The sequence below is a fragment of the Lissotriton helveticus genome, chromosome 4_1 (assembly GCF_964261635.1).
Source record: "Lissotriton helveticus chromosome 4_1, aLisHel1.1, whole genome shotgun sequence".
NCBI classification, from domain to species: Eukaryota; Metazoa; Chordata; class Amphibia; order Caudata; family Salamandridae; genus Lissotriton; species Lissotriton helveticus.
Window position 1 is genome coordinate 1,176,214,637 of NC_136063.1, and position 26,606 is coordinate 1,176,241,242.

Genomic DNA, 26,606 nt, shown 5'->3' on the forward strand with positions numbered 1-26,606 from the left:
GAGTGTACTTCTGACAAAATCTTCAGTTTCGTCTACACTGAATCCCAAGGGTCACTCCTCGAGGAACAATGTGCCTCTGTCACCAGGCCAACACGCACTCCATTCTTATGCTGGTGCTTGTTGAGCATACTGTTAGCAGAAGGAAAATGTATTTGCCATTAAATTCCCCAGTTTTGGAGACCTATGACCCTGAAACTCTGTGCTCCCATAAATGAGATGTTTTCTTTTGGAAGCCTTTTTGACTGAAAGGAACAGTTCTAGAAGGCATACTCTAGTAGTACTTGAATTCTTGGTAGATACATCTTCTTGCAGATTCTTCACCTTTGACTACTCCTTCCAGGCTTCAGACTGGTCCAGAAAATGTTTTCCCCCAGCACTGCAAGTGGAACTGTGCGGCTCCAGCGGCACCTCCACTTCTGTATGTGGGGTTACTGGAGTATGTTTGATCCCAACCAGCTTGCTGACAAACATTCCTGTTTCTCCCTCATCAGCATGGTCTGGGGCTCTATATCTGTGCCCTGCCTGAATAATTCTCAGCTTTCCATCATCATCTTGGTGAAATTTCTCCTCTGCGGGCCTCAGACTTGAAGCCTTAAATGTGGGACTGCAAAATGTCCCTTCTAGATCCCCTTGATGATGGTATATGTTGTCTGTGAGCTGGACGTGAAGCTGCAGCCTGTGATTCTTGTGCCTCCAAGCACTGAAGGTTATCTGGGTGCAGGAGGTTAATTTTTGTGCCCAAGTCTTTCAGAGAGATCCCCAAGCAGACTCCTCTCTCATCCAGGGAATGTTCTCTTAAGATCTGTCCTCTGTACCCAGTTGAGTTGGCTCTTCACACCTGTTTGTCCTTTTTAGGTTTAAATCTTATCATTCATAATGTCAGTGGTGCAAAAAGACAGTATTGTCTTCTTAGATCTTTCATCACTAGGTAACCGAAACACAAGTTCTATTATCAAACACAGCTCCAGATTTTCCTATCTAAACAACATGCTATGTTTTGGCCCATAGCCCATTTTCTCAGCCATCCTAAGGGCAAAAAGGGAAGAAATTAAAAGCAAAGACAAAAGAGGACTATGTACTGTTCAGGACCCCAGCTCACACCTACTTCACCCCACCTCCTACCTGCGGAGCATCCCCCACCCCAAATCTGAAATCCAAGACCAAAAACCCGCACCAACCTTCTGGTACATCACTGTTGTGCTGAGTCATGTTTAGCAACTCAAATACAATCACCAAGAATCATGGTCTAACCCCACAAAAAAATCCTGGCTTTATCTACCTAAAATATCTTGTTCCACTCTAAGAAAAATTGTATAATCCACTGAGACTATGAGTCCTTGAGAGTCATTTTCTTCTTGACTTCCAACAGACCTCTCTTCCGCAACAGTGTTGGCACATAGTCCCATAATGAAGAGAAATCTAACCTCTCCCACCATCTCTACCTTTTCTGCTTGGCCATTCATAAAATCTGGCCTCTCAAAACCTGGAATGAAACCCTCCCTCAAGTGGAACTAACAGCTTTAGATCTGACTGACAATCATCGTGGCATCACTCCCCTGCGACTCCAGTAGATCACGCAGAACACCTACCATCCATTTGCAAAGAGCTTCAGTTCAGATTACTCCAGGCACACCCTGAATTCGGAAGCTGTCTCCTTTCTCCATGTTTCCAGCCTCTCCAACTTTGATTCAAGCTCCAGCATAGTCTAAGTGGTGCTAGATTTAAAGCATGCCACTTCACATGCCTTGGCAGCGGTTCGAGCTGGCAGGGTTTTCTAAGCTTGTATCCTGCACTCTGCTGTCCCTGTTTTTCACAGTCAGCCCAGGGGAGAACTCGCCATACCCTCCAAAGTCCTGACACAAAGCAGTGATGGAAGCTTGTTGCTATGGCATAGCTTTCCATCCACTTTGGGATTCAATACTGGTCTTTCAAAGACCTCCGGAGGCCGAGTAAAAGAGTATAAACAGGAGCCCACCTGGGAACTCTCAAGAAACTGCAATCAACTTGGGGGGCCTACTGGCCTTGCCCCCGCTGTCCTTATTTTTGACCTATGGTGGTCTCTGCATTTCATATAACACAGTCTGTTAAACTTCCATCTTTCTACCCCTTCCACATTCAACTAAGGAGGAGCAGCAGCATCATACACTGTATCCCTGATATGATGTCTTACTTGTCTGGACATGACCGAGGGTCCATTGAGGAGGATCATCTCTTTGTGGCCTTCGCTGGAGCTGAAACATGCAAAGCGGATCCAAGTGCACCATTTCTCAATAGCGAGATCCTTATGCATCTAAATCGGCTAGGCATTGACTAAGAAAGAAACTCTGGAGGATATTTGCACCCATTCCTTTACAGTCATTGCTGTGTCCACCCCACAACTCTCTTCTGATACTTCTTGGTTGCTAACCTTGGCTGGCTGGTTGACATCTGCACACACTTTTGCTTCTCACTTATGCCTCACTGTTCAGACCTGCATACATAGGTACTTTACCCAGGCAGTGTTTCATTACTTCCTTGATTAACTGGTACTACTCAATCCTAACGTCTCAGGGAGGTAATTTTTTGGGACTCAATCATGAATCTGCAAGGAGATGTATCCATCAGAAAAAACGCTTACCTTTGATAACAATATTTCAAGTCCTCCAGACTCCTCACTGTCTTCCATCCGTCTCAAGAAGGTAGAATGATGATACATAATATTGCACGGTATGCAGGCATGTTACATAGTGCTGTTGTGCACTCTCAGTTTCTCTCTGCACGCTTCGATTAGGGGCAGATAAAGTATAAAAAACTAGCATTAGCATGCAGTTTGGTGCCTAATATACTCCAGTGCAGGCACATACAAAAACAGAGACACGGCTGGAGGTATGAGGCAACTCCTGACCGCACTGGTGAGTCATTGCTGGGGAAAAAAGTTTTTCCGACCAGTCTGAAACCCCAAAGGAGTAGTCAAAATGGTGTTTCTACCAGAAATATTGCTACCAAAGGTAAGTAATTATTTCTTGTATTGTATCATATCGGGGGCTGGGGCCTTTTCACCCTCTGACTTTGGAATCTTAGACAGATAACTTGTGAAGACTTTAACTCATCAAGTAATTGAGTCTATTGAGTCTTTTATCGCCAGCAGAGCAATAAAAATCTTTCAGGAGAAGCTTTTTAATTATTTCACTTTTAAATACATGGTTTTGGGACCCTGAACCGATATTAAACAGTGACTCTATTAACATAATCATCTCTGGCACCCTACCCTACCATGCAATGATCTTAATAAGATTTCTCTCCATATCCACCAGGACATTATAAACTCAAACTGTCAATCTTTGAAAAAGCATTTTGCTTTAGTGTTCTCATTGCACCTTGAGAACAAGAGATGGCTAGCTCAACTTTGCAGGCTATGTCAATGAACATTCTCACTTAATTTTTCAGAGTACCAGCCAATTGGTCAGCCTGCACTCTTTACAGAACCTGACTTAGTCTTGTCTGTCTCTTCTGTACCAAGACAGAAATAGTGTCAGCCACATCCACTACTTGAGCGATGCACTGAGCAAGGAATTATGGAATACAGTTTATGCTAAGATAGCTAAATGCTGCAAGCAGGTTAAATCACAGCACTAACAACCCACAATGGGCTTGCTGAGAGTGTCTTTTATTCTTCCTGAAACAGTTGATAGATTGATCGAATCAAATGGGGATAGCTAAAGGTATCTTCTCTCTTGGGTGCCAAGATTAATTTAAAAGATCCATACATGTTTCCAAAGAGCCCTAGACCACTTGCTTGCCTTCTCCCTTAAGAGATACAAGCTCTAAAAAGGATTTAGTTACAAACTCCTGACATGTAAATCATGTTGACCACACTTCTCTGGATGGAAATTAATTTGTCCTGTAGACAAGTAAGGATTAGAACTGCCAGCTGCCTGGCTCCACTTATTCTCCATGGCATGGAGGAACACATCCCTATGGTGGTGCGATCAACTTTTAATCTTCCAAATCAACATCAGGAGAGATCCTCATGACATTGCAAATATTATGTTGCTCCCCATCTCTACAGTCCCCGAAGCATCAGGTAATTTATAACGAGGCCAAGAATAGTGTTGTCTTTTAACATTAAGTATTTGCTCAATACAGTGAGTCATTTTAGTTCTTTTTTTTAAAACAATTCTGTTCCAAATTTCACTGACAAGTGGTTTTACCAGAGCCCCTAAAAGAGTTTTAAAACTCCAGGAGCAGCCTTGCATTGAGGTTTTTTTTAGAGGAATCGAGAGGTTAGAGATTCTACCCTGACTATGTTGCGTGTTCACTTTGCAGAAGTCACTCTGTTTTTGTTTTTCTAGGTTACCGAGTGACACTCAAGTGCCTGATTCTTAAACGTCTGCCTGCCTGATTAGGCACATGACACTACCATGAGAGATCTCCCATTCTCCAACCAGTGTGTTCTGATGATATAAATGTCACATTTTCTTACTAGAAAATGACAGCACATTTCTGGTTTTATGCAGTGTAACCTTGGAGTAGCCTACCCGTAAGCATCTCTCTGCCTCTTCCATTGGTGTATGTTGCAAATAATTAACAGCTTGTTCTATGATGGTGTGATTTGTGAGTGTATGAGGATATTTATGCAGCACGGTATAATTCAGTTCATAGTGTTTGTATTACAGATCATTAAACTCCAACTCTGGAGCAAACCCAAGATAAACCTGAGAAGGATGCACCGTTTTTGCTAGTTGTTTGCACATGGTGTGATTTAGGTTATTTACAACAATACATTGTTAGCAAGGTTGCTACTTAAAATGGTCATAATAGCAGTGTTAAAAAATCTGCAGACTTTAAATTGTTCTGTGTTACAGGCCCCCAATCACCGCATATCTGAAGTTTTTTTTTAAAAACTTTTTTTGATGCGAGGAGGACCCTCTTGGTGAATAGGGAGACCTTATCCCACAAGAAGTGCTCATGATCCATAATCAGTTAAGAGCTTAGTGTCATTTTTGCAGTAGCTCCAAACATTTGAGATGAATTACTGCCCCCAAGCTTTGTTTGAATGTATATTGTGAGCAATGCATGCTTTTTCTTTTTTTACTTTTTAATGGTTTATGGTGAATCGTTTAACAAAGGCATATTGCATTCATTGATTGTGTCCATGTGTTTGTACAGTTTTTAACTTTTGTTGGCAGCTGATCTTGTTTTGTAATATTTTTCGTATGTTTAGTTTTGTATTTTGTGTACATCCCTTCCGTCACCTTGAAATAAGACCAGAGTTATTTTAAAATGGATTGTTTCATTATTGCTTGCTTCATTATTATTTGCATAGGCCAACAAATGTTGAATCTTGGGAATGGTTGGGTTCTTTTGTCTACTGTATTTAGCAAGATTCCCGAACAACCCTCCTTGCATCTTATGACCTGAGAATGCTTGTACCTCAGAATTTCAACAGTGTTTTCTGTTGAGAATTTGTCAGGAGGCACCAGTATTTTACTGAAAGTACTAATCAATTTCTTATCTATCTGCGCCTTTATCTGGAAAAAGAGCGCATGTGTAATTTGATACACCTTTTAATCCCTACTTTTCACTTTTCCATTCTCTGAATAGTGGTGAACACTTGCTTAATTCCACCTTTCAGAAGATCCATGATTCTGACTTTTGTCATCAAGATGCAATTGCTTGAACCGCTAAGCTCTTTTGGTCTTACTACAGCCCACTATTGTTCAGTGGTAGTTTTAAAGCACAGTGTTTATAGTTTCTACGTTTAATTTCTACATGATTTGAGGAATATAGATTGCTGGGAACTGTTTGCTTAAAAAGTGCCATGTGAACACTGCTGAGCTTTTTCACACTTTGCTACACCTGTTTAGAGCATTAGCAGATATGTATTTGCTTACTGTAGCTTCTAATGGTGGTTTGCTTTTGTGTTTTTTCCCCCATTTGATGCTCCTCTGCCCTCGCTCTCTATCTTCGTTGTGCTGCTCTCCTTGCCACAACACTGTGTGCATACTTTTACGTGCACCACTCGGCGATGCTACTCTTGCCTGCTCCAACCAACTCTATCAGCTGTTGGTGAAGGGGGTGAATGAAACCCTGGTAGCCCAGAGGGTTGTTCCTGCTCTCATTACTCTCTCCAGTGACCCTGAAATGTAAGTTTTGCCTCTGCCTTTTACATCTGACATCCCCATGTCTAGTGAGAAATACCCCTCAGTTTCCTTCCGCATCATATTTTTATTTGATTTTGCACTGGATGGGAGTAATCGTTCTAGTGCACATGCAGAGGCCAATATCCTTAAAAAAGAATTTCCACATTATCTGATGGAAATTTCAGATTATTTTTTGTAAGGTACCTAAATATGAATCTCACTTGGGGAAATTCTGAATTATCCAACCAGATGAACAAATATTGCGGGCTGTGGATTGACTGTTGAAGTATTTCTCACAAGCTGATGTATTTCTCACAAGTCAAGGAGTTGTGCAGCTAACTTAAAAAGCTGATAATTAGCTACAAGTGCTTGAACGTGGACAAAAGAGCCTAAGCAATTCATTATGCTGTATTGTGTGTGAATGTATACATCTTGCAAAGCCAGTGAACGTCGTCTGCCCATCCTCAGTCACAGAAAACCAGGTATCAATCATTTTTTACCAAACCATTTTTTATTGCATGTTGACTGATTACAGCTGACCCTTCGAGGCATACGTGAAGCATTAATTGACAAGCGTGTTGCACCGGCCCTTGTTACCTTGTCCAGTGATCCTGAATTGTGAGTTTCTCCGACTGCGACTTTAACCTGTCTTCGGGTTATTTTTTTCTCTTTATTTACTCTTAAATAATGTATTGCATTCATATAGTTGAAATTATATATATTAATTTAAAATAACTGATTTCATGTTGGTTGCATTTTCATTTGCTTAATGTTACCTTTCATTTATCTTCTACTAGCTCAGTAAGAATAGCCACAATACCAGCATTTGGTACCATCATGGAAACGGTTACTCAGCGAGAGGTAAGGGATATTCAAAGATCCTGGTACAGGTATTTAATTTGAGACTAGTTTGTAATTTCTGATTAGCCTAATTCTGCATACTGTGCACTTCTGATAATTGATAAAGAAATTTAGCTGAAGGTATTTCTCTGTAATTATGGTGAATAAATATGAATAGTCTTGAACTCACTGGAAAAGTATACCCCTACTCCCAGTATATAACCAACAGCTTTAAGTGAGAAGTGAGCTAGACAACAGAATTTCTATGCCTTTCCACTTTACTCAGTGCCTAATGACTGTACCCCCGTTCTAAGATCCCACACCAACCTTTGCTCCTCACCAGTGACACTGTGCTTGACACATTGCTTGCTCTACATTCCCTCCTCTTTTGAGAGAGGTGTGATATTCATCTCAACCACTGTCAAAATATCCTTCTGAAGGATGCTTCTAAATGCAGATTCCTGGCCTTCTATTATCCCCCAACCTGCAGAATCCGGAGACCTTGAATGGAATGTGGCTGGCATGTTGATTTCCTCCACCTTCTCTTTGGAGTCAGATACGAGGGCTGGGGTCAAATCTTGCTTCGCTTTCTTAAGTGGTACTTAGACTTACCTGAAGATTTCGGACAGAAAGTGTAACTGTCGCAGGACTTGGAACAGAATCCATGCGAAGACTGCAACAACTTCTTTTGTCTGGCAATGTAGAACCTTACTTTCTGCTCTTGAATCATATTTGGCTGTGTTAAGGCACATTTCCCACACAACTCAGATTTAGATCTGGAACCCTGGCACCAAAGCCATTGTCTGGATTGACTTCTGTTTCAGTCATGGCACACCTTCAATCCTGTATTTTTTGGTGTGGACATAGTTTCCCTGCACACTATGTACAAGTTCTGGAACCATCAGAAAAAGTTGGAAGTGGAGCACCTGATCCCAATCAGTTGGCACAGAAAGAAAGGAACTGACATCTGCTCTCAAGAGTGGCGCTCTAACATATCACTTTCCGGGCAGTATGTAGCCATTTATTGGCATTTGGGATCACATGTACAAAATTCTCCAGATAAAGTCTGGGATTTGGAGCATATTCTAAGATCAGAAATCGGCTGTTAAAGTATCCACTAGAAAGAGGTTTACCCGAAGGTAAGTAACTTGTTTCATTGTGTGAAGGAACTTGACGACTTGCTTACTTGTGCTTCCCATGGTTCCTGCCAAGCAATGCCAGTCTCTAACCCTCACAGATACTGCCTTTGTTCCCATTTCCCCTGATGAGTATTTATGTTCTTGGCAGCCTGCAATAAAGCAGCCTTTCTATAGTGACTCCTGAGTCAGTTTGCATTGCTCTGTGGCCAGTCATCAACAAACTTTGTTGGTAAGTGCGTTAAAAAAATTATAAACACTGTTTCCTATTGAACACAAAAGGGCTCTTGGTCACGCCACCGACTTCTCCATCATGGTATCTCGTATGTAAATTAACATTAGAAAGAAGCAAACTTCATTAGATAACATCTTCTTTTTGTTAAAATGATTTATTCACAAACATTCCTTTATGTGGCAAGAATGTATTGTTATATAAAACTACGAAAGATTAAATCTACTCACTAATGTGACTGAAAAGCCCACTTCAATCCGTTTCTTAAAATAGAAAACAATACTGTAAGTTTGAAAGGCCCTTGAGCGGCAGCCATGGACATTTTGGGTCCTCGTTTCAACTTTCTTGCAAAGCTGATACATTTCCCTGCACTAGCAACCCATTTCTTGAGTTCGTTCGCAAGTGCTCTTCTTCGCCTTCATTCTTTGGCTTCTTCCCCAGCAGATAGATAGATACATTTTATTTTTTCGAGTTACCTGTGACTGGGGGTGAGTGTCTGAAAAGTTTCAGCACTCCTCCGTTCATCATCTCCTTGAGTTTGCTTTGTTCGCCCTAAGTTGGCAGGGTATGCCCAGATGTGGGTCCCTTGCTCACTTTGCCACTGGGTTCAAGCTAGCTTGGCTGATAAGAAGTGTTACCCCGAAACCGGTCCCAGAATGATTATTTCCGGTTCAGGGAAGACCTGGCTTGGAAGTTCGGTCTGGACTGTTCCCATGAGGCACAGGGTCAAGACTGATTTGCATATGGCTGGGTCTGAAATGAGGTGGCGAATTGTGCTTAAGTACAATGATGGATTCACCTAGATCTGTGACTGGGGGTGAGTGTCTGAAAGGTTGCAGCGCTCCGTCCCTCATCTCTGCTTTGAGTTATTTAAAACAGCACAATATACAAAATATATATTTATCTTACTCAGTGCCTATATTTAGTGTCCTATAACAGCCATGATCAACCAGCCAAACGTACTGCAACAAAATGAACTCAATTACAAGCATGAGCCTCTAAAGTGCAGGGTGCAATGTTACACGACAAAGTGATTAGGGCACACTTCTAGCCCATGGGTGATGGGGGTTGGGTACTGTATTGAAGTCAATTGAAGGTCAGGTGAAATGACCTACAATGGGCCAGGGATATATAAATAGATAAAAACATCTTCTGGAGCTCTAACAGATTCAATGTTATCCCTAGAGGTAACCATCATGCATTTGGAAAATACAGTGAAATGAGGTGGGGACAGAAACTAAATCTATACACAAGAGGTCGCTTCTTTGGCCAGCAAATGACTTGTATACTGAAGGCTTCTGTAGAAGACAAATGGTCAATGACTCAATTGTTGTTGGTAAAGTGCGTCATGCAATAAGAAGTGGCAGGTGTCTCTGAAGCGCATCCAGTAACTAAAGTGCAATTTTTACCCTCCATTGAGTAAAGTGCCACAGAAACCAGCTTGGCAAAATTCATTGTGGCTGTGCTCTGCTGATCAGATTCTTTTGAGATACAAGACTGGCAATTCGAAGTCACCCCAAGCCGTTTGAACTTAGGAAAGTGACAGGTGCAATAAAATCTACCGGGCATCACTGTTACTATTTAAATTAAATAAAGTGCTGCTGCAGCATCATGGCAAATTACTTTTTAGTGACACTCTGGTGTCTATTTTTGGAGGTGAAGAGCCAGAGAGCAAACGGAGGTTCAACTAGAATGGGTCTGCATGGACCACAGGTAGACCCATTGCGGCCTTGACCACTTGCCAGAGATGTTGAAACATCAAGGTTACAATTAAGGGTCTAAAAGTTCCCAAGCTTAATGGCTCTCTGGCGGAAGATTCAGTAGCTTCAGTGCTTCTCTGAGGAACTTTACACACCTTCTTGCAAGCTGCACATACACACCACTCAGGCACTCGGTCATGGCCGCGTTGCATTGTCTTATGCTGAGTTTGCGGAATAAAGTTTTTAGCCATTGGGATCTTAAATTCTTTAGGGCTGAGCCCACGCATATTACGTGGGTCAGACTTTCCTTTCTGTAATTACTTAGGCAGCAGTTGTTCCCGTTGATCTTGTTAAATGACAAAACTTGTATTCTTTTAGGGGAATTAAACACATCTCAGTCCCAAAGGATCTTTTTAAATGCCTATTTCATGGGGCTGTCTAGATATGATGCTTTGTAGTATACAACAATTGTACAAAGTTCCCCTGAAGAGGAGGGAGAAGGGAAAAGGGAGGAGAGGAAACAGCCACTCTCAGGAGTGTGCAGCAGGGAGTTGAGTAAACCCTTTTCGGAATTAGGATGCCTCACACAATTAAAGGTTAGACAACAGTAGCCGCCCGTCCAAATAACTGTATCGTGTCATCATTGGCCTCCTGCTCCAACGACAAGCTGGCGGTGCAATGCCTGCCGGGCAACACGTAGTGTTACTCTTTTAGTGGAGTTCTTTTATTCCTGGCCAGTGGGTGCATGCGTGTGAGGGACCTAAGAGGTGCGATTGTGAGCGTGAGTGAAGGTTAAAAGTAAGTCAGTAGAGTCCATTAGAACATTTTTAATCAGGTGGCTCACTGCTTAATTAAAATTGATAAAGGGAGGGGTAGCGGAGCACAACAATAAGGGTGATGTGGCTTCGTTCGACCCTCGCCTATGATGTGGTCAACATGTTTCACGCCAGTTATGGCGATTCTTCAGGACCTATGGTTGCTCATCAATTAATGCGAAGTCTCCCCCAAATCGAAGAAACTTCCATATACAACCTGTATATCAAGGCAGCGAGTGCTACTGCGGTGGTCCTTGCCCTAGAAGTTGGGAAGAAACAAACAAAATCAAAGCTGAATGTATTCAGGCTCTTGTGTGTAGCAGCAGATTCCCAACATACTACTGTAGTTAACCTTATATAGGTCCAAACCCAGTGAGATACGGGGAAGGGGAAGGCTATGTGCGAAAAGGGGAACTAGGGAATTGGTGAATCACGCAGAGCAAGTGCTACGGATACCGTGGTTAGATCTCTACCAATAATTATTAATAATAATTATTATTATTATACTCAGGTTGTGGCACCCGTTCGTGCTGTTACAACTTAGTGGTAGTATAAGGGGTATAAATTGAAAAAATTCTGCAAGTACATAGTGAACAGAGTCCCACGTGTGTTCAATCTCGCCATGGTGGTGTTTTCGCCAAATTATACATGCTGGTGAAATCTTACCTAAACCCATGAAGGTCAGGCCCCACCGACTGTCCCTGGGAAGGCCTGAGCGGCGGGGAGTCCCCTGCGTGGGGGGGTGAAATAAATATTTATTTAATTGTAATTTTCATTTTTGTCATGAGAATGCGTGTGATCGCCAAACACGCTTTATTACAGTGTAGGGCCAGAGTTTATGGTATTGTTGCTATTGGTAGTCAAGGGTGATCACATGTGGTCATAAGCATCATGCTTCTAACATCACTCCTATTGTTGGCAGTGAGGCGGTCATAAACGCGGTTCAAGCAAAGGTAAAGGGGAGTTAAATTACCCTTAGAGTTGTTATTTGCAATGCTTATGGTAGCGCGTGATAATCAAAGTGAGGAATTGCGCAGTAATGAAACACAAATGATTACTTGTATAGTTGTTTGCAGACGATCATAAACGATCATAAACCTCAGTCGCGCTGTGATTTAGCGAAACACCCTGTAGTGCGTCTCGATCATGTTGGCCCAAGATCCCTCTACCTTACCTGAATGCTCGAGGCGGAGGAGGGTCAGAACCTACCCATCCCACGGCGGTGTTAGCACAGAACAGCCGGTAGACCGCTGTGCGCTCCGTGCCCCATTTAGAGCCGGTAACCGCGAGTGTTGCGGGGGGCGTGGCCTAGGCGTTGCTAGGGATCGCATCCGAGCATCGTGTAGACAGAGAAAAGGGGGCAAGCAGGAAGGTACTGCCTCAGGGGAACTGCGTTTGCGCGCCATCTTGGAGTGGTGCGAATACCACAGCGCCAGGGGTTTAAACGCTAGTGGTACTGAGGTTTGGCAATAGTTAAATCAACCTAAGACTAATAAAGACAAACCCCAAGTGATGGGAAGGTCTGGAGGGGAAATTTTAACAAAAATGATGCGGGGACAAGCACTATTTGGGCATGTGTAATTCATAGATTGAATTGCGAGTTGGATTAAGATAAGGATTAGGATTTTATCTGGCAAGCGCATTCCAGGGGATAAAATCATTAAGCCCCAGTGCGTCAGTTTGAAGGCGATGCACCCAACGCTGCTCCATCTTATACAGTCCCTGTTGGGTAATTGCGGGATGACATTCCAGGATAGTCCATTTGACATCGGTGGGCAGATGGTTAGATCGGTTGCAATGTTCGTACAGCTTGATATGTGTCTTTTTGCAACGGATGTTGCTGTAATGTTCCATGATGCGCAATTTGACAGTGCGCATCGTCATCCCAATGTAAATTAAGTTACAGGGGCAAATAAGCATATAGATACATTTCGCACTGTTGCAGTTCGTATGCTTATTGAGATGCCAGGTGAAGTCATTAGGTAGAGCCAGGGATTTGCCCTGGATTGTCTGGGGGCAGATCACGCAGGAGCCGCATCGGTGGTGTCCCACGACAGGAGGTAAGTCCCACAGGGTTTTCAAGGGGCGTGTGCTGGACTTCTTGGGACGGGTGTGGATGAGCGTGTCCCTGAGATTGGCCGTCCTCTTGAAGGCAAACCGGGGTCGGGGTAGGTCAAGGCCTGCTGTGTTCAGGATGCCCCAATGTGAGATCACCGTCTTCTTAATGAAAGAGGAGTTTCTAGTAAAGGACGTAACGCATTTGATTGCCTCGTCCTTTTCCTTGGTGTGGGTTTCAAGGAGTGAGTCTCTGTTATTGTTCAGGGCTCTTTTCATTGAGTTCTTTAAGAGGTGTGTGGGATAGCCTCTGTCCAGGAGTTTGTGTTGTAAATTGCTGGCCTCATGCTTGTAATCTGAAAGTGAGGTACAGTTCCTGCGCAGTCGTAAGAACTGCCCAAATGGCAGGTTGTCTTTCAAGGATCTGGTATGATGACTCTTATACAGGAGAAGGCTGTTGCGGTCGGTCTCTTTTTTGAAAAGAGTAGTAGTTATTTCTGTGGGTTCCAACCTAATCGTTAGGTCCAAGAAGGGCACCGATTGTTCGGAAATTGTGCCTGTGAACTTCAGGAAGCGGTCCTGCAGGTTGATCCATGCACAGAAGGCCTCACAGGTTGCTCGATCTCCTTTCCAGAATATTAAAATGTCGTCAATGTAACGACGCCACATGGTTAAGTTTGTCCGGAATGGGTTTTGTTCGGGTGGATAGATGTGATTTTTCTCGAATGATGCCATATAAATACAAGCCAGGCTGGGCGCAAAGGTAGAACCCATTGATGTCCCGCTCACCTGGTGGTAGAGCTGTGACTCGTACCTAAAAAAATTCTCTGTGAGGGCTATATGTGCTAGCTCCATTATGAAGGTGATCGGGGTGGGGGAAGACCATTCATCCAGCCGTAACGTAGTCTCCACAGCCTCCAAAGTGGCCTGTTGGGGGATGTTGGTGAATAGTGCCTCCACATCCAGAGTTAGGAGAAGGTCCACATCCTCCCTGCCATCCACTTCGTCAATGAGGCGTAGGACATCCCTGGTGTCCTGAAGGTAAGATGGAATTTGCTTTACCACGGGCTGTAGAAAAGCGTCACAGAATTGTGACAAAGGCTCTAGGAGAGAACCTATCCCAGAAACAATAGGTCTTCCTGGTACTGGGGTGGTTCCCTTGTGGATTTTAGGGAGGGTATAGAAATACGGCGTGATCGGTTCCGTGGTGGTAAGGAAATCCGCCTCTTTCTTTGAAATCCATTCGTTGGTTTCTCCCTCAATTATAAGGCTCATAATAGTCGTAGTTAGTCGTTTGGTAGGATCCTCCGTGAGTGGTCAGTAGTGATTGGTATTAGACAGTTGTCGTCTGCACTCACGGTCGTAATCCTGGTAGTCTTGGAGAACCGTAGCTCCCCCCTTATCTGCCTGTTTTATGACAATCGACTGGTCCTGACCCAGAGTGATCGAAGCTTGTCGTTCTTTGGACGTAAGGTTTTGGAACTGTTTGATAGTAGGTTTATTTTCCAAACTGGTCAGCACCGCACGCTCAAAGGTTAGGATCTCGGGGGGGACCATCCCATCAGTAGGAGTAAAGGTAGAGGGTTTCCTTAGTCCGGTGTCGTCATTGATGATTTCTGGTGCTTTGTCAAAGAAAGCCCGGAGGCGTACTTTCCTAAAGAGTTGTTGGATCTCGATCATCTCCTGGAAGCTGTCTGGGGTAGGTGTCGGAACGAAGCCGAGACCCTTCTCCAAAATGCTAGTCTCCACAGGTGAAAGTACTTTATTTGAAAGGTTGACAATTAGGGTCTTTTCCCTCTCGATGTGATGCTCCTGGTTTCCATCGAGGTTGACGGAGTCGCTTGGTCCTGCCATTGCACTCCTTTCTGCCCTCCTAGCAACGCCTAGGCCACGCCCCCCGCAACACTCGCGGTTACCGGCTCTAAATGGGGCACGGAGCGCACAGCGGTCTACCGGCTGTTCTGTGCTAACGCCGCCGTGGGATGGGTAGGTTCTGACCCTCCTCCGCCTCGAGCATTCAGGTAAGGTAGAGGGATCTTGGGCCAACATGATCGAGACGCACTACAGGGTGTTTCGCTAAATCACAGCGCGACTGAGGTTTATGATCGTTTATGATCGTCTGCAAACAACTATACAAGTAATCATTTGTGTTTCATTACTGCGCAATTCCTCACTTTGATTATCACGCGCTACCATAAGCATTGCAAATAACAACTCTAAGGGTAATTTAACTCCCCTTTACCTTTGCTTGAACCGCGTTTATGACCGCCTCACTGCCAACAATAGGAGTGATGTTAGAAGCATGATGCTTATGACCACATGTGATCACCCTTGACTACCAATAGCAACAATACCATAAACTCTGGCCCTACACTGTAATAAAGCGTGTTTGGCGATCACACGCATTCTCATGACAAAAATTAAAATTAAAATTAAATAAATATTTATTTCACCCCCCCACGCAGGGGACTCCCCGCCGCTCAGGCCTTCCCAGGGACAGTCGGTGGGGCCTGACCTTCATGGGTTTAGGTAAGATTTCACCAGCATGTATAATTTGGCGAAAACACCACCATGGCGAGATTGAACACACGTGGGACTCTGTTCACTATGTACTTGCCGAATTTTTTCAATTTATACCCCTTATACTACCACTAAGTTGTAACAGCACGAACGGGTGCCACAACCTGAGTATAATAATAATAATTATTATTAATAATTATTGGTAGAGATCTAACCACGGTATCCGTAGCACTTGCTCTGCGTGATTCACCAATTCCCGAGTTCCCCTTTTCGCACATAGCCTTCCCCTTCCCCGTATCTCACTGGGTTTGGACCTATATAAGGTTAACTACAGTAGTATGTTGGGAATCTGCTGCTACACACAAGAGCCTGAATACATTCAGCTTTGATTTTGTTTGTTTCTTCCCAACTTCTAGGGCAAGGACCACCGCAGTAGCACTCGCTGCCTTGATATACAGGTTGTATATGGAAGTTTCTTCGATTTGGGGGAGACTTCGCATTAATTGATGAGCAACCATAGGTCCTGAAGAATCGCCATAACTGGCGTGAAACATGTTGACCACATCATAGGCGAGGGTCGAACGAAGCCACATCACCCTTATTGTTGTGCTCCGCTACCCCTCCCTTTATCAATTTTAATTAAGCAGTGAGCCACCTGATAAAAAATGTTCTAATGGACTCTACTGACTTACTTTTAACCTTCACTCACGCTCACAATCGCACCTCTTAGGTCCCTCACACGCATGCACCCACTGGCCAGGAATAAAAGAACTCCACTAAAAGAGTAACACTACGTGTTGCCCGGCAGGCATTGCACCGCCAGCTTGTCGTTGGAGCAGGAGGCCAATGATGACACGATACAGTTATTTGGACGGGCGGCTACTGTTGTCTAATCCTTTAATTGTGTGAGGCATCCTAATTCCGAAAAGGGTTTACTCAACTCCCTGCTGCACACTCCTGAGAGTGGCTGTTTCCTCTCCTCCCTTTTCCCTTCTCCCTCCTCTTCAGGGGAACTTTGTACAATTGTTGTATACTGCTCATTGGACACGTACATTGGACCCCGGTAAATATCGTCCTCCACTGTCCCCCCTTTTGCATATTATTCTTTACGTGGTCTCTGCCCACGGGACTTAAAGGTTACCAACAGTGGAAAATCTGTCCACTAGCTGGCCCACTCCATCATTTCCATTCTGAGTACCATAGAAACAGAGTCCCCGTGTTTCTCTGGCGAGCGCATTCCTTACACCGGTGCTCCCTTCCTCTACATCATGGAAGACGTACTCGGCCTCAGTTTTGATGAAGATGCCATAGCTGAGGCACTAAGAGCTGCTCCACCTTTGCTTACTGATCCGACCGCCCCAACCTCTGGTGCGTCCAACGACGATTGGTCTACATTAACAGTGATGAAAAAAGAACTCATCAGAATCACACTGCATGGCAGAATGATGACGGAATATCTAAGGAGCAATATAGCTCCACAAGGCTTAATTGTGAACATCATCCCTAGACTCTTTCTGGAGGACAAACCCTTCAAAGTTGATTGGTGCCAGGTATCCTGGAAATGCACCAAAGATCTCTTATTCCTGATTTCGCAAACTGCGAAACGCCTTGCCAACGCTCTAGAGGACAAAATCTCAGCTATAGAAGCCACCATGAAAAGTGCTATCGGCAAGAACAATAAAACGGCCTTTACAACCAAGCTAGCTGAAATAAATCAGGAAATGTCAGACCACCATGATTTTCTGCTAAACCAAAAAACGACCAAACTACAGAAAGACATTTCCAAATTTGAAAAAGAAAAAGTCTACCCCTACCTCAAGGATGGTTTCAAAGGGAAGAAAACCAGTTATTCCTCGGATGAGAATTCAGATAGTAACACCAGCAGACGAGGCTCGACCAGCAGTGACTCCAGTGGTGGCCAACCAGGCAGGAACAGTCGGTTCCAACAACGCCCTAGCTGGCAGCAAGGCTACCAACCGGGTCCGACCTTTATGGGTCCCCCCCCCCCCCTTCTCACATGACACCGCCATGGCAATATCCGTTCTTCCAGCAAGGCCCCCCACAATATTACCCTCCTAATCCGCCACCTTTTCAAGGCAGAGGTTGGGGCAGAGGAAGAGGGCGCAAGCGAGGAGGGCAGAAAGGAGTGCAATGGCAGGACCAAGCGACTCCGTCAACCTCGATGGAAACCAGGAGCATCACATCGAGAGGGAAAAGACCCTAATTGTCAACCTTTCAAATAAAGTACTTTCACCTGTGGAGACTAGCATTTTGGAGAAGGGTCTCGGCTTCGTTCCGACACCTACCCCAGACAGCTTCCAGGAGATGATCGAGATCCAACAACTCTTTAGGAAAGTACGCCTCCGGGCTTTCTTTGACAAAGCACCAGAAATCATCAATGACGACACCGGACTAAGGAAACCCTCTACCTTTACTCCTACTGATGGGATGGTCCCCCCCGAGATCCTAACCTTTGAGCGTGCGGTGCTGACCAGTTTGGAAAACAAACCTACTATCAAACAGTTCCAAAACCTTACGTCCAAAGAACGACAAGCTTCGATCACTCTGGGTCAGGACCAGACGATTGTCATAAAACAGGCAGATAAGGGGGGAGCTACGGTTCTCCAAGACTACCAGGATTACGACCGTGAGTGCAGACGACAACTGTCTAATACCAATCACTACCGACCACTCACGGAGGATCCTACCAAACGACTAACTACGACTATTATGAGCCTTATAATTGAGGGAGAAACCAACGAATGGATTTCAAAGAAAGAGGCGGATTTCCTTACCACCACGGAACCGATCACGCCGTATTTCTATACCCTCCCTAAAATCCACAAGGGAACCACCCCAGTACCAGGAAGACCTATTGTTTCTGGGATAGGTTCTCTCCTAGAGCCTTTGTCACAATTCTGTGACGCTTTTCTACAGCCCATGGTAAAGCAAATTCCATCTTACCTTCAGGACACCAGGGATGTCCTACGCCTCATTGACGAAGTGGATGGCAGGGAGGATGTGGACCTTCTCCTAACTCTGGATGTGGAGGCACTATTCACCAACATCCCCCAACAGGCCACTTTGGAGGCTGTGGAGACTACGTTACGGCTGGATGAATGGTCTTCCCCCACCCCGATCACCTTCATAATGGAGCTAGCACATATAGCCCTCACAGAGAATTTTTTTAGGTACGAGTCACAGCTCTACCACCAGGTGAGCGGGACATCAATGGGTTCTACCTTTGCGCCCAGCCTGGCTTGTATTTATATGGCATCATTCGAGAAAAATCACATCTATCCACCCGAACAAAACCCATTCCGGACAAACTTAACCATGTGGCGTCGTTACATTGACGACATTTTAATATTCTGGAAAGGAGATCGAGCAACCTGTGAGGCCTTCTGTGCATGGATCAACCTGCAGGACCCCTTCCTGAAGTTCACAGGCACAATTTCCGAACAATCGGTGCCCTTCTTGGACCTAACGATTAGGTTGGAACCCACAGAAATAACTACTACTCTTTTCAAAAAAGAGACGGACCGCAACAGCCTTCTCCTGTATAAGAGTCATCATACCAGATCCTTGAAAGACAACCTGCCATTTGGGCAGTTCTTACGACTGCGCAGGAACTGTACCTCACTTTCAGATTACAAGCATGAGGCCAGCAATTTACAACACAAACTCCTGGACAGAGGCTATCCCACACACCTCTTAAAGAACTCAATGAAAAGAGCCCTGAACAATAACAGAGACTCACTCCTTGAAACCCACACCAAGGAAAAGGACGAGGCAATCACATGCGTTACGTCCTTTACTAGAAACTCCTCTTTCATTAAGAAGACCGTGATCTCACATTGGGGCATCCTGAACACAGCAGGCCTTGACCTACCCCGACCCCGGTTTGCCTTCAAGAGGACGGCCAATCTCAGGGACACGCTCATCCACACCCGTCCCAAGAAGTCCAGCACACGCCCCTTGAAAACCCTATGGGACTTACCTCCTGTCGTGGGACACCACCGATGCGGCTCCTGCGTGATCTGCCCCCAGACAATCCAGGGCAAATCCCTGGCTCTACCTAATGACTTCACCTGGCATCTCAATAAGCATACGAACTGCAACAGTGCGAAATGTATCTATATGCTTATTTGCCCCCCTGTAACTTAATTTACATTGGGATGACGATGCGCACTGTCAAATTGCGCATCATGGAACATTACAGCAACATCCGTTGCAAAAAGACACATATCAAGCTGTACGAACATTGCAACCGATCTAACCATCTGCCCACCGATGTCAAATGGACTATCCTGGAATGTCATCCCGCAATTACCCAACAGGGACTGTATAAGATGGAGCAGCGTTGGGTGCATCGCCTTCAAACTGACGCACTGGGGCTTAATGATTTTATCCCCTGGAATGCGCTTGCCAGATAAAATCCTAATCCTTATCTTAATCCAACTCGCAATTCAATCTATGAATTACACATGCCCAAATAGTGCTTGTCCCCGCATCATTTTTGTTAAAATTTCCCCTCCAGACCTTCCCATCACTTGGGGTTTGTCTTTATTAGTCTTAGGTTGATTTAACTATTGCCAAACCTCAGTACCACTAGCGTTTAAACCCCTGGCGCTGTGGTATTCGCACCACTCCAAGATGGCGCGCAAACGCAGTTCCCCTGAGGCAGTACCTTCCTGCTTGCCCCCATTTCTCTGTCTACACGATGCTCGGATGCGTTCCCTAGCAACGCCTAGGCCATGCCCCCCGCAACACTCGCGGTTACCGGCTCTAAATGGGGCACGGAGCGCACAGCGGTCTACCGGCTGTTCTGTGCTAACGCCGCCGTGGGATGGGTAGGTTCTGACCCTCCTCCGCCTCGAGCATTCAGGTAAGGTAGAGGGATCTTGGGCCAACATGATCGAGACGCACTACAGGGTGTTTCGCTAAATCACAGCGCGACTGAGGTTTATGATCGTTTATGATCGTCTGCAAACAACTATACAAGTAATCATTTGTGTTTCATTACTGCGCAATTCCTCACTTTGATTATCACGCGCTACCATAAGCATTGCAAATAACAACTCTAAGGGTAATTTAACTCCCCTTTACCTTTGCTTGAACCGCGTTTATGACCGCCTCACTGCCAACAATAGGAGTGATGTTAGAAGCATGATGCTTATGACCACATGTGATCACCCTTGACTACCAATAGCAACAATACCATAAACTCTGGCCCTACACTGTAATAAAGCGTGTTTGGCGATCACACGCATTCTCATGACAAAAATGAAAATTAAAATTAAATAAATATTTATTTCACCCCCCCACGCAGGGGACTCCCCGCCGCTCAGGCCTTCCCAGGGACAGTCGGTGGGGCCTGACCTTCATGGGTTTAGGTAAGATTTCACCAGCATGTATAATTTGGCGAAAACACCACCATGGCGAGATTGAACACACGTGGGACTCTGTTCACTATGTACTTGCAGAATTTTTTCAATTTATACCCCTTATACTACCACTAAGTTGTAACAGCACGAACGGGTGCCACAACCTGAGTATAATAATAATAATTATTATTAATAATTATTGGTAGAGATCTAACCACGGTATCCGTAGCACTTGCTCTGCGTGATTCACCAATTCCCGAGTTCCCCTTTTCGCACATAGCCTTCCCCTTCCCCGTATCTCACTGGGTTTGGACCTATATAAGGTTAACTACAGTAGTATGTTGGGAATCTGCTGCTACACACAAGAGCCTGAATACATTCAGCTTTGATTTTGTTTGTTTCTTCCCAACTTCTAGGGCAAGGACCACCGCAGTAGCACTCGCTGCCTTGATATACAGGTTGTATATGGAAGTTTCTTCGATTTGGGGGAGACTTCGCATTAATTGATGAGCAACCATAGGTCCTGAAGAATTGCCATAACTGGCGTGAAACATGTTGACCACATCATAGGCGAGGGTCGAACGAAGCCACATCACCCTTATTGTTGTGCTCCGCTACCCCTCCCTTTATCAATTTTAATTAAGCAGTGAGCCACCTGATTAAAAATGTTCTAATGGACTCTACTGACTTACTTTTAACCTTCACTCACGCTCACAATCGCACCTCTTAGGTCCCTCACACGCATGCACCCACTGGCCAGGAATAAAAGAACTCCACTAAAAGAGTAACACTACGTGTTGCCCGGCAGGCATTGCACTGCCAGCTTGTCGTTGGAGCAGGAGGCCAATGATGACACGATACAGTTATTTGGACGGGCGGCTACTGTTGTCTAATCTTTTAATTGTGTGAGGCATCCTAATTCCGAAAAGGGTTTACTCAACTCCCTGCTGCACACTCCTGAGAGTGGCTGTTTCCTCTCCTCCCTTTTCCCTTCTCCCTCCTCTTCAGGGGAACTTTGTACAATTGTTGTATACTGCTCATTGGACACGTACATTGGACCCCGGTAAATATCGTCCTCCACTGTCCCCCCTTTTGCATATTATTATTAGATATGATGCTTTCCCTGGATCTCGAAACAGAGTTTCACATACACTGGTGTGGGCTTTTTGAGAACTCTCGTTTGTCCTTAATTTCAGATTACATCATCACCTTTTTAACCAACAATTTTGCAGTAAGCTTAGGAGTTGAATGTGTGATATTCGGCCCAACAAAAGCTTCCATTGCCTCCCTCTGTAGGGTTCCCACATTCATTTTTTGTCTTGGTTACCTTGCCCTATGATTTCTTTCAGGGACCCAGGGGGTGCAGCTGTCAGTTTCATATAGTATCCAAAAAACTGGGCTTTCAACATATTAGATTGTTTATAGAGAAAAAATTCCAGCTGTATCTGTGAAGATTGTGCCACGTCCATAAGATTGATTAGATGTCTATAACATCTTGTTTGCATTTTGTCCAGCCAGGAAGAGATGTGATCTTTAAAAATCAATGAGCCATACGTGAGCGTTGGCATGAACTTAGCATTGGTTACTTTACAGATGCCAGTTAAATCAGGACCGCTCATCTTAGGGGGGCAGTTTTTTAAAGCTCATTGTTATTGACAGAGGAGATTCCTTTAGACTGGACAGATGTGTGACATGGAAACAACGCTGGTTAAAGTAAATGCCTTGATATTTAAGGCGTATCACTCGTTCCAGAACCACATTGTTCATCGAAAAATTGAATTTGGCACCGCGTTTGTTTCAGACTCCACAAGCAATGATTTTTTCTTTTTGCATAATTAACTTCTAGTTTATTTTCCACACAATACTGGGCGAGGGCCACCACAGATCGCTGCAGCCATACCGCAGTGTGATCCAATAGTAAAGTCTCACCAGAATGCTGAAGGCACCATATGTGGAGCTGACACATTTAGGTGGAAAAGCACGTGCAGACGTCGGAGCTTTGTTCATGTCCGTCAGGTTAAGATTGAACAACAGTGAAGCAAGAGTGCAATCTTGTTTTACTCCTAAGGTGGTACAGAATGTATGGGTTTGAGACTCTTTTAGGCAAAATGTTGACCTTTACTCAGGTTCCTGTTTATAGAATTGTAATGGCTCTTAAAATACTTTCCATGATACTCCAGTTAGACAACTTCTGCCAAAGTCTCCCTCTGTCCTCTTTATTGAAGGCAGTTTAAAATTAATCGATGTGACATAGAGTGGGGGGCCTGTTTGATGTTAGCTGCTTTGACCCAAGAAGAGAAGATGATCAGATTATCTTCTGTGCCGTGCCCGTGCCTAAAGCCCGGTCTTAGGGTCTTAGTGTTAGTGCATTTCTCAAACTTGTTGATTAAGATTTTTGCAAAGCATTTGCCTTCCCCATCAAGGAGGACGATGAGCCGGATGTTACATGGCTTATCACATGCACATTTCTGTGAATTGGAGTGAGTATGGCACCTCTCCAGCTATCTGGCACTGCACCCCCCTACACAGTTTTTAAAGAGAGGGCAAAGCAGGGATGCACAAACTCCTATGGCAGGTTAAAATATTTTCATAGGTTTAGCCATTCGGGCCCGGGGCTCCAGCAGCTTGGAAAGGGGTCAGTACATATTGATTGAATATTGGCACCACATTAATTCACCCCGGGGCAGCAGATTTTTATCGCTACGGTCAGCTAATTCTCTCAATGAATCGTTTGGACCACAATCTTTTTTGCCAGTATTGTACAGGTTGACTATATAGTCCAACCACTTGGCGACCGACGCAGCAGTTGAGGTTTTTTGAGTATTTTGACTCGATCTAGTCTTGACAAGGTTCTAAAACTTTGCAGGATTTTTAATTTTCAAGGTCTTATGCAGGTCAGTCCATGCCAATTCTTTGTTGGTCCGAGAGATTTCCCAGACTTTGGATCTATAGGCCTTCCTAGCCTTTTGGATTTCAGCCACTTGTGAGGAAGTGTTGCTGATTCTATGTGCTGACCGCTGCAGTTTGTTTAATTCTCGCTTAAGCGCTTTCAGCTCAGGGTTCCATCATCCCATGTGGGTTTGAGTGCTTTCTGTCTTTTGAGCCTTGCTAAGGAACCTGTCAGTTAGCTTTTTAAGGGAATCTGGCCAATTTGCTAATGAGGGTAGAGAATTCCTTGTCTCATGTTGTAGGAATTCTCTCCGCTCCGCCCAGGCTGAAAGTAAGGAAGTTGTTGACCATCTAATTCTTAGCAGCTCGCAAGTGTCCTCTTCTGTAACAATTGTTTGCAGCTGTAACAATCTGGGTGTGTCCATGTGTAGAGTACAGGATAGCCTTGCATGCTGGTCATTGTATGGAGGACTTCAAAGTTACTTGCCCACATGAAGTGCTGGGTAGAAATCCAGATAAACAAAGTAGAATCCACTCAAAGTGGTGGTGATCCCAACAGGTGGGGAACACACAGTGTTGTATAAATGCCCCTCACACACCAACAGGCCCCTTGGTGTCATGCTTCATCATCGGGGCCTTCGCACCCCTCTACGGGATGCGGCGTGCTACGACTCGCGAATACGCAGGAGCACTTGAAAGTGAACTATGTGAGAGGTTGTGTGTGTCTACAAAAGTGTGAGTGAGGTGAGGTGAAAAAATGGTTTAAAAAATACCTGGCACGTGGGTAAAACAAATTTATTAAATCCCCGGCTGGTATTATTAAAAAAGTGCAAAGCGTGGTTGAAGAAATACAAATTAAGGTATTACAACCACTGTGAAAGGTGTCAACATGTTTCGGAACTCAGAGGTTCCTTCTTCAGGACAAGGATAGCACTTACCCTCCCCTTACTCACATGTAAATGTAAAAGTGTAAAATAGATTACAACAATGTGTAATATACCTAACAATGTTATATATGTTGGTTGATGTTGTTGCGCCCAATTGGCGATGAAAACTTAAAGTTTTCAAAATAAAGACCTCATGAGCCTGTGCGTGTTATTGCCTTCCCTCAACGCGGCTTCACCGGAGCCGCGTTGAGGGAAGGCAGACAACTAGTCATTGCAGTAACCGTCTTTTTCTGAACAGAAAGGAAGGATCCCCCAATAACACGCACAGGCTCATGAGGTCTTTATTTTGAAAACTTTAAGTTTTCATCGCCAATTGGGCGCAACAACATCAACCAACATATATAACATTGTTAGGTATATTACACATTGTTGTAATCTATTTTACACTTTTACATTTACATGTGAGTAAGGGGAGGGTAAGTGCTATCCTTGTCCTGAAGAAGGAACCTCTGAGTTCCGAAACATGTTGACACCTTTCACAGTGGTTGTAATACCTTAATTTGTATTTCTTCAACCACGCTTTGCACTTTTTTAATAATACCAGCCGGGGATTTAATAAATTTGTTTTACCCACGTGCCAGGTATTTTTTAAACCATTTTTTCACCTCACCTCACTCACACTTTTGTAGACACACACAACCTCTCACATAGTTCACTTTCAAGTGCTCCTGCGTATTCGCGAGTCGTAGCACGCCGCATCCCGTAGAGGGGTGCGAAGGCCCCGATGATGAAGCATGACACCAAGGGGCCTGTTGGTGTGTGAGGGGCATTTATACAACACTGTGTGTTCCCCACCTGTTGGGATCACCACCACTTTGAGTGGATTCTACTTTGTTTATTCATGTAACTAGGGAGGCCGAATCCACTGACTCTCTCTCTCCCCCCTCTTGTTAAATTTGTGTAGAAATCCAGATATCCATTAGAGGATCAAAGGAGCTCATTGTATATGTGCAGGAGGTTGGTTGATCCTTAGCCCCTCTTCCATTCAGTGTTCTAAAGTCAAATACATTAAAAGAGGAGGCAAATTTCTTCCCTGCCTTATCTTTATTCAATGGTCCCAGAACGATCTATGGGATGCCCCTCACATTATCCTCTTCCTGTTGCCAAGTGGATAGTTATGGAGTTTCGAGAAGGAACATATTGAAGTTGCCAGCCAGGACCCACATTTCTGCAAGGTGCTTCTGTCTTAGGGCTTCAAGTAATTTAAAAAAGTCTCCAAAAGCTATATTCTTCTTTTGGCTGTTTAGGATTTATATATATGTTTCCAATGGTAAGTGCCTGCATCTTTCTTCCGTGTCCAGAAGATGATACTGTTATCATCACCAAAATGAACCCCCTGGAGTCGCTAGCAAGAACTCTCACTTCCAGCTCCAGGGCTTTATGGACCAAAATTGAAACTCCTCCTTATGGATGTCCCCCTTTAGTGGTCGGTTCAGCCGGCGAAAAAGTCATTATGATCCTCCCAGACCGTGGGCATCAACTGCCAGGTTTCTTGAACGCAAATTATATCAATTTTTTAGATTTCTTTCATTGCATTGTCATACAGGAGGGAATATAAACCACTTATATCCCGCAAGCACATTTGGCTATCGCAATTACATTTTTATGTATTGGAGGCATGGAGACTACTGTTCCTTGGCATTTCTCTTAGCTTAGATGGACTTCAGCGGTAGCTCTTCGTCATCCAACAGACTCTTTTGTTAGCTGCCTGTTCCATTGAAAATCTGATCATCTCTACTAAAGATTGAAGATATTGCAATTCCTGGAACCGCAGAGTAGAGTCTTGCTGGTAATGAAGCTGGTTTCTTGCCAGCAATCAATGATACTTTGGTGTCAAAGGTTTGCCTATAGTTATTATATATTCTGCCAATTCTTGGAGTGTGACTCCACCCACCTGACTATCTCCTTGTGTAGGAAAGTGGGTTTCTGTTGCAGTATCTCTCCACTCCCTTTTTGACAGGTT

The 26,606-nt window shown here is 44.4% G+C and overlaps 1 protein-coding gene across 9 annotated transcripts in view; it reads left to right on the forward strand.

Moving 5' to 3' along the window:
* Positions 1–26,606, forward strand: part of RELCH (RAB11 binding and LisH domain, coiled-coil and HEAT repeat containing) — an 878,561-nt gene that overhangs the window by 736,674 nt on the left and 115,281 nt on the right. For 6 of the 9 annotated variants that reach the window (XM_078687764.1, XM_078687757.1, XM_078687759.1 and 3 more), the window contains 2 exons: positions 6,043–6,125; positions 6,920–6,983. In XM_078687764.1, coding sequence (XP_078543890.1) covers positions 6,043–6,125; positions 6,920–6,983 — 147 coding nt within the window. Of the gene's footprint in view, positions 1–6,042; positions 6,126–6,657; positions 6,741–6,919; positions 6,984–26,606 lie in introns of all 9 variants that reach the window. The other 3 variants (XM_078687760.1, XM_078687761.1, XM_078687765.1) reach the window with 1 other exon arrangement.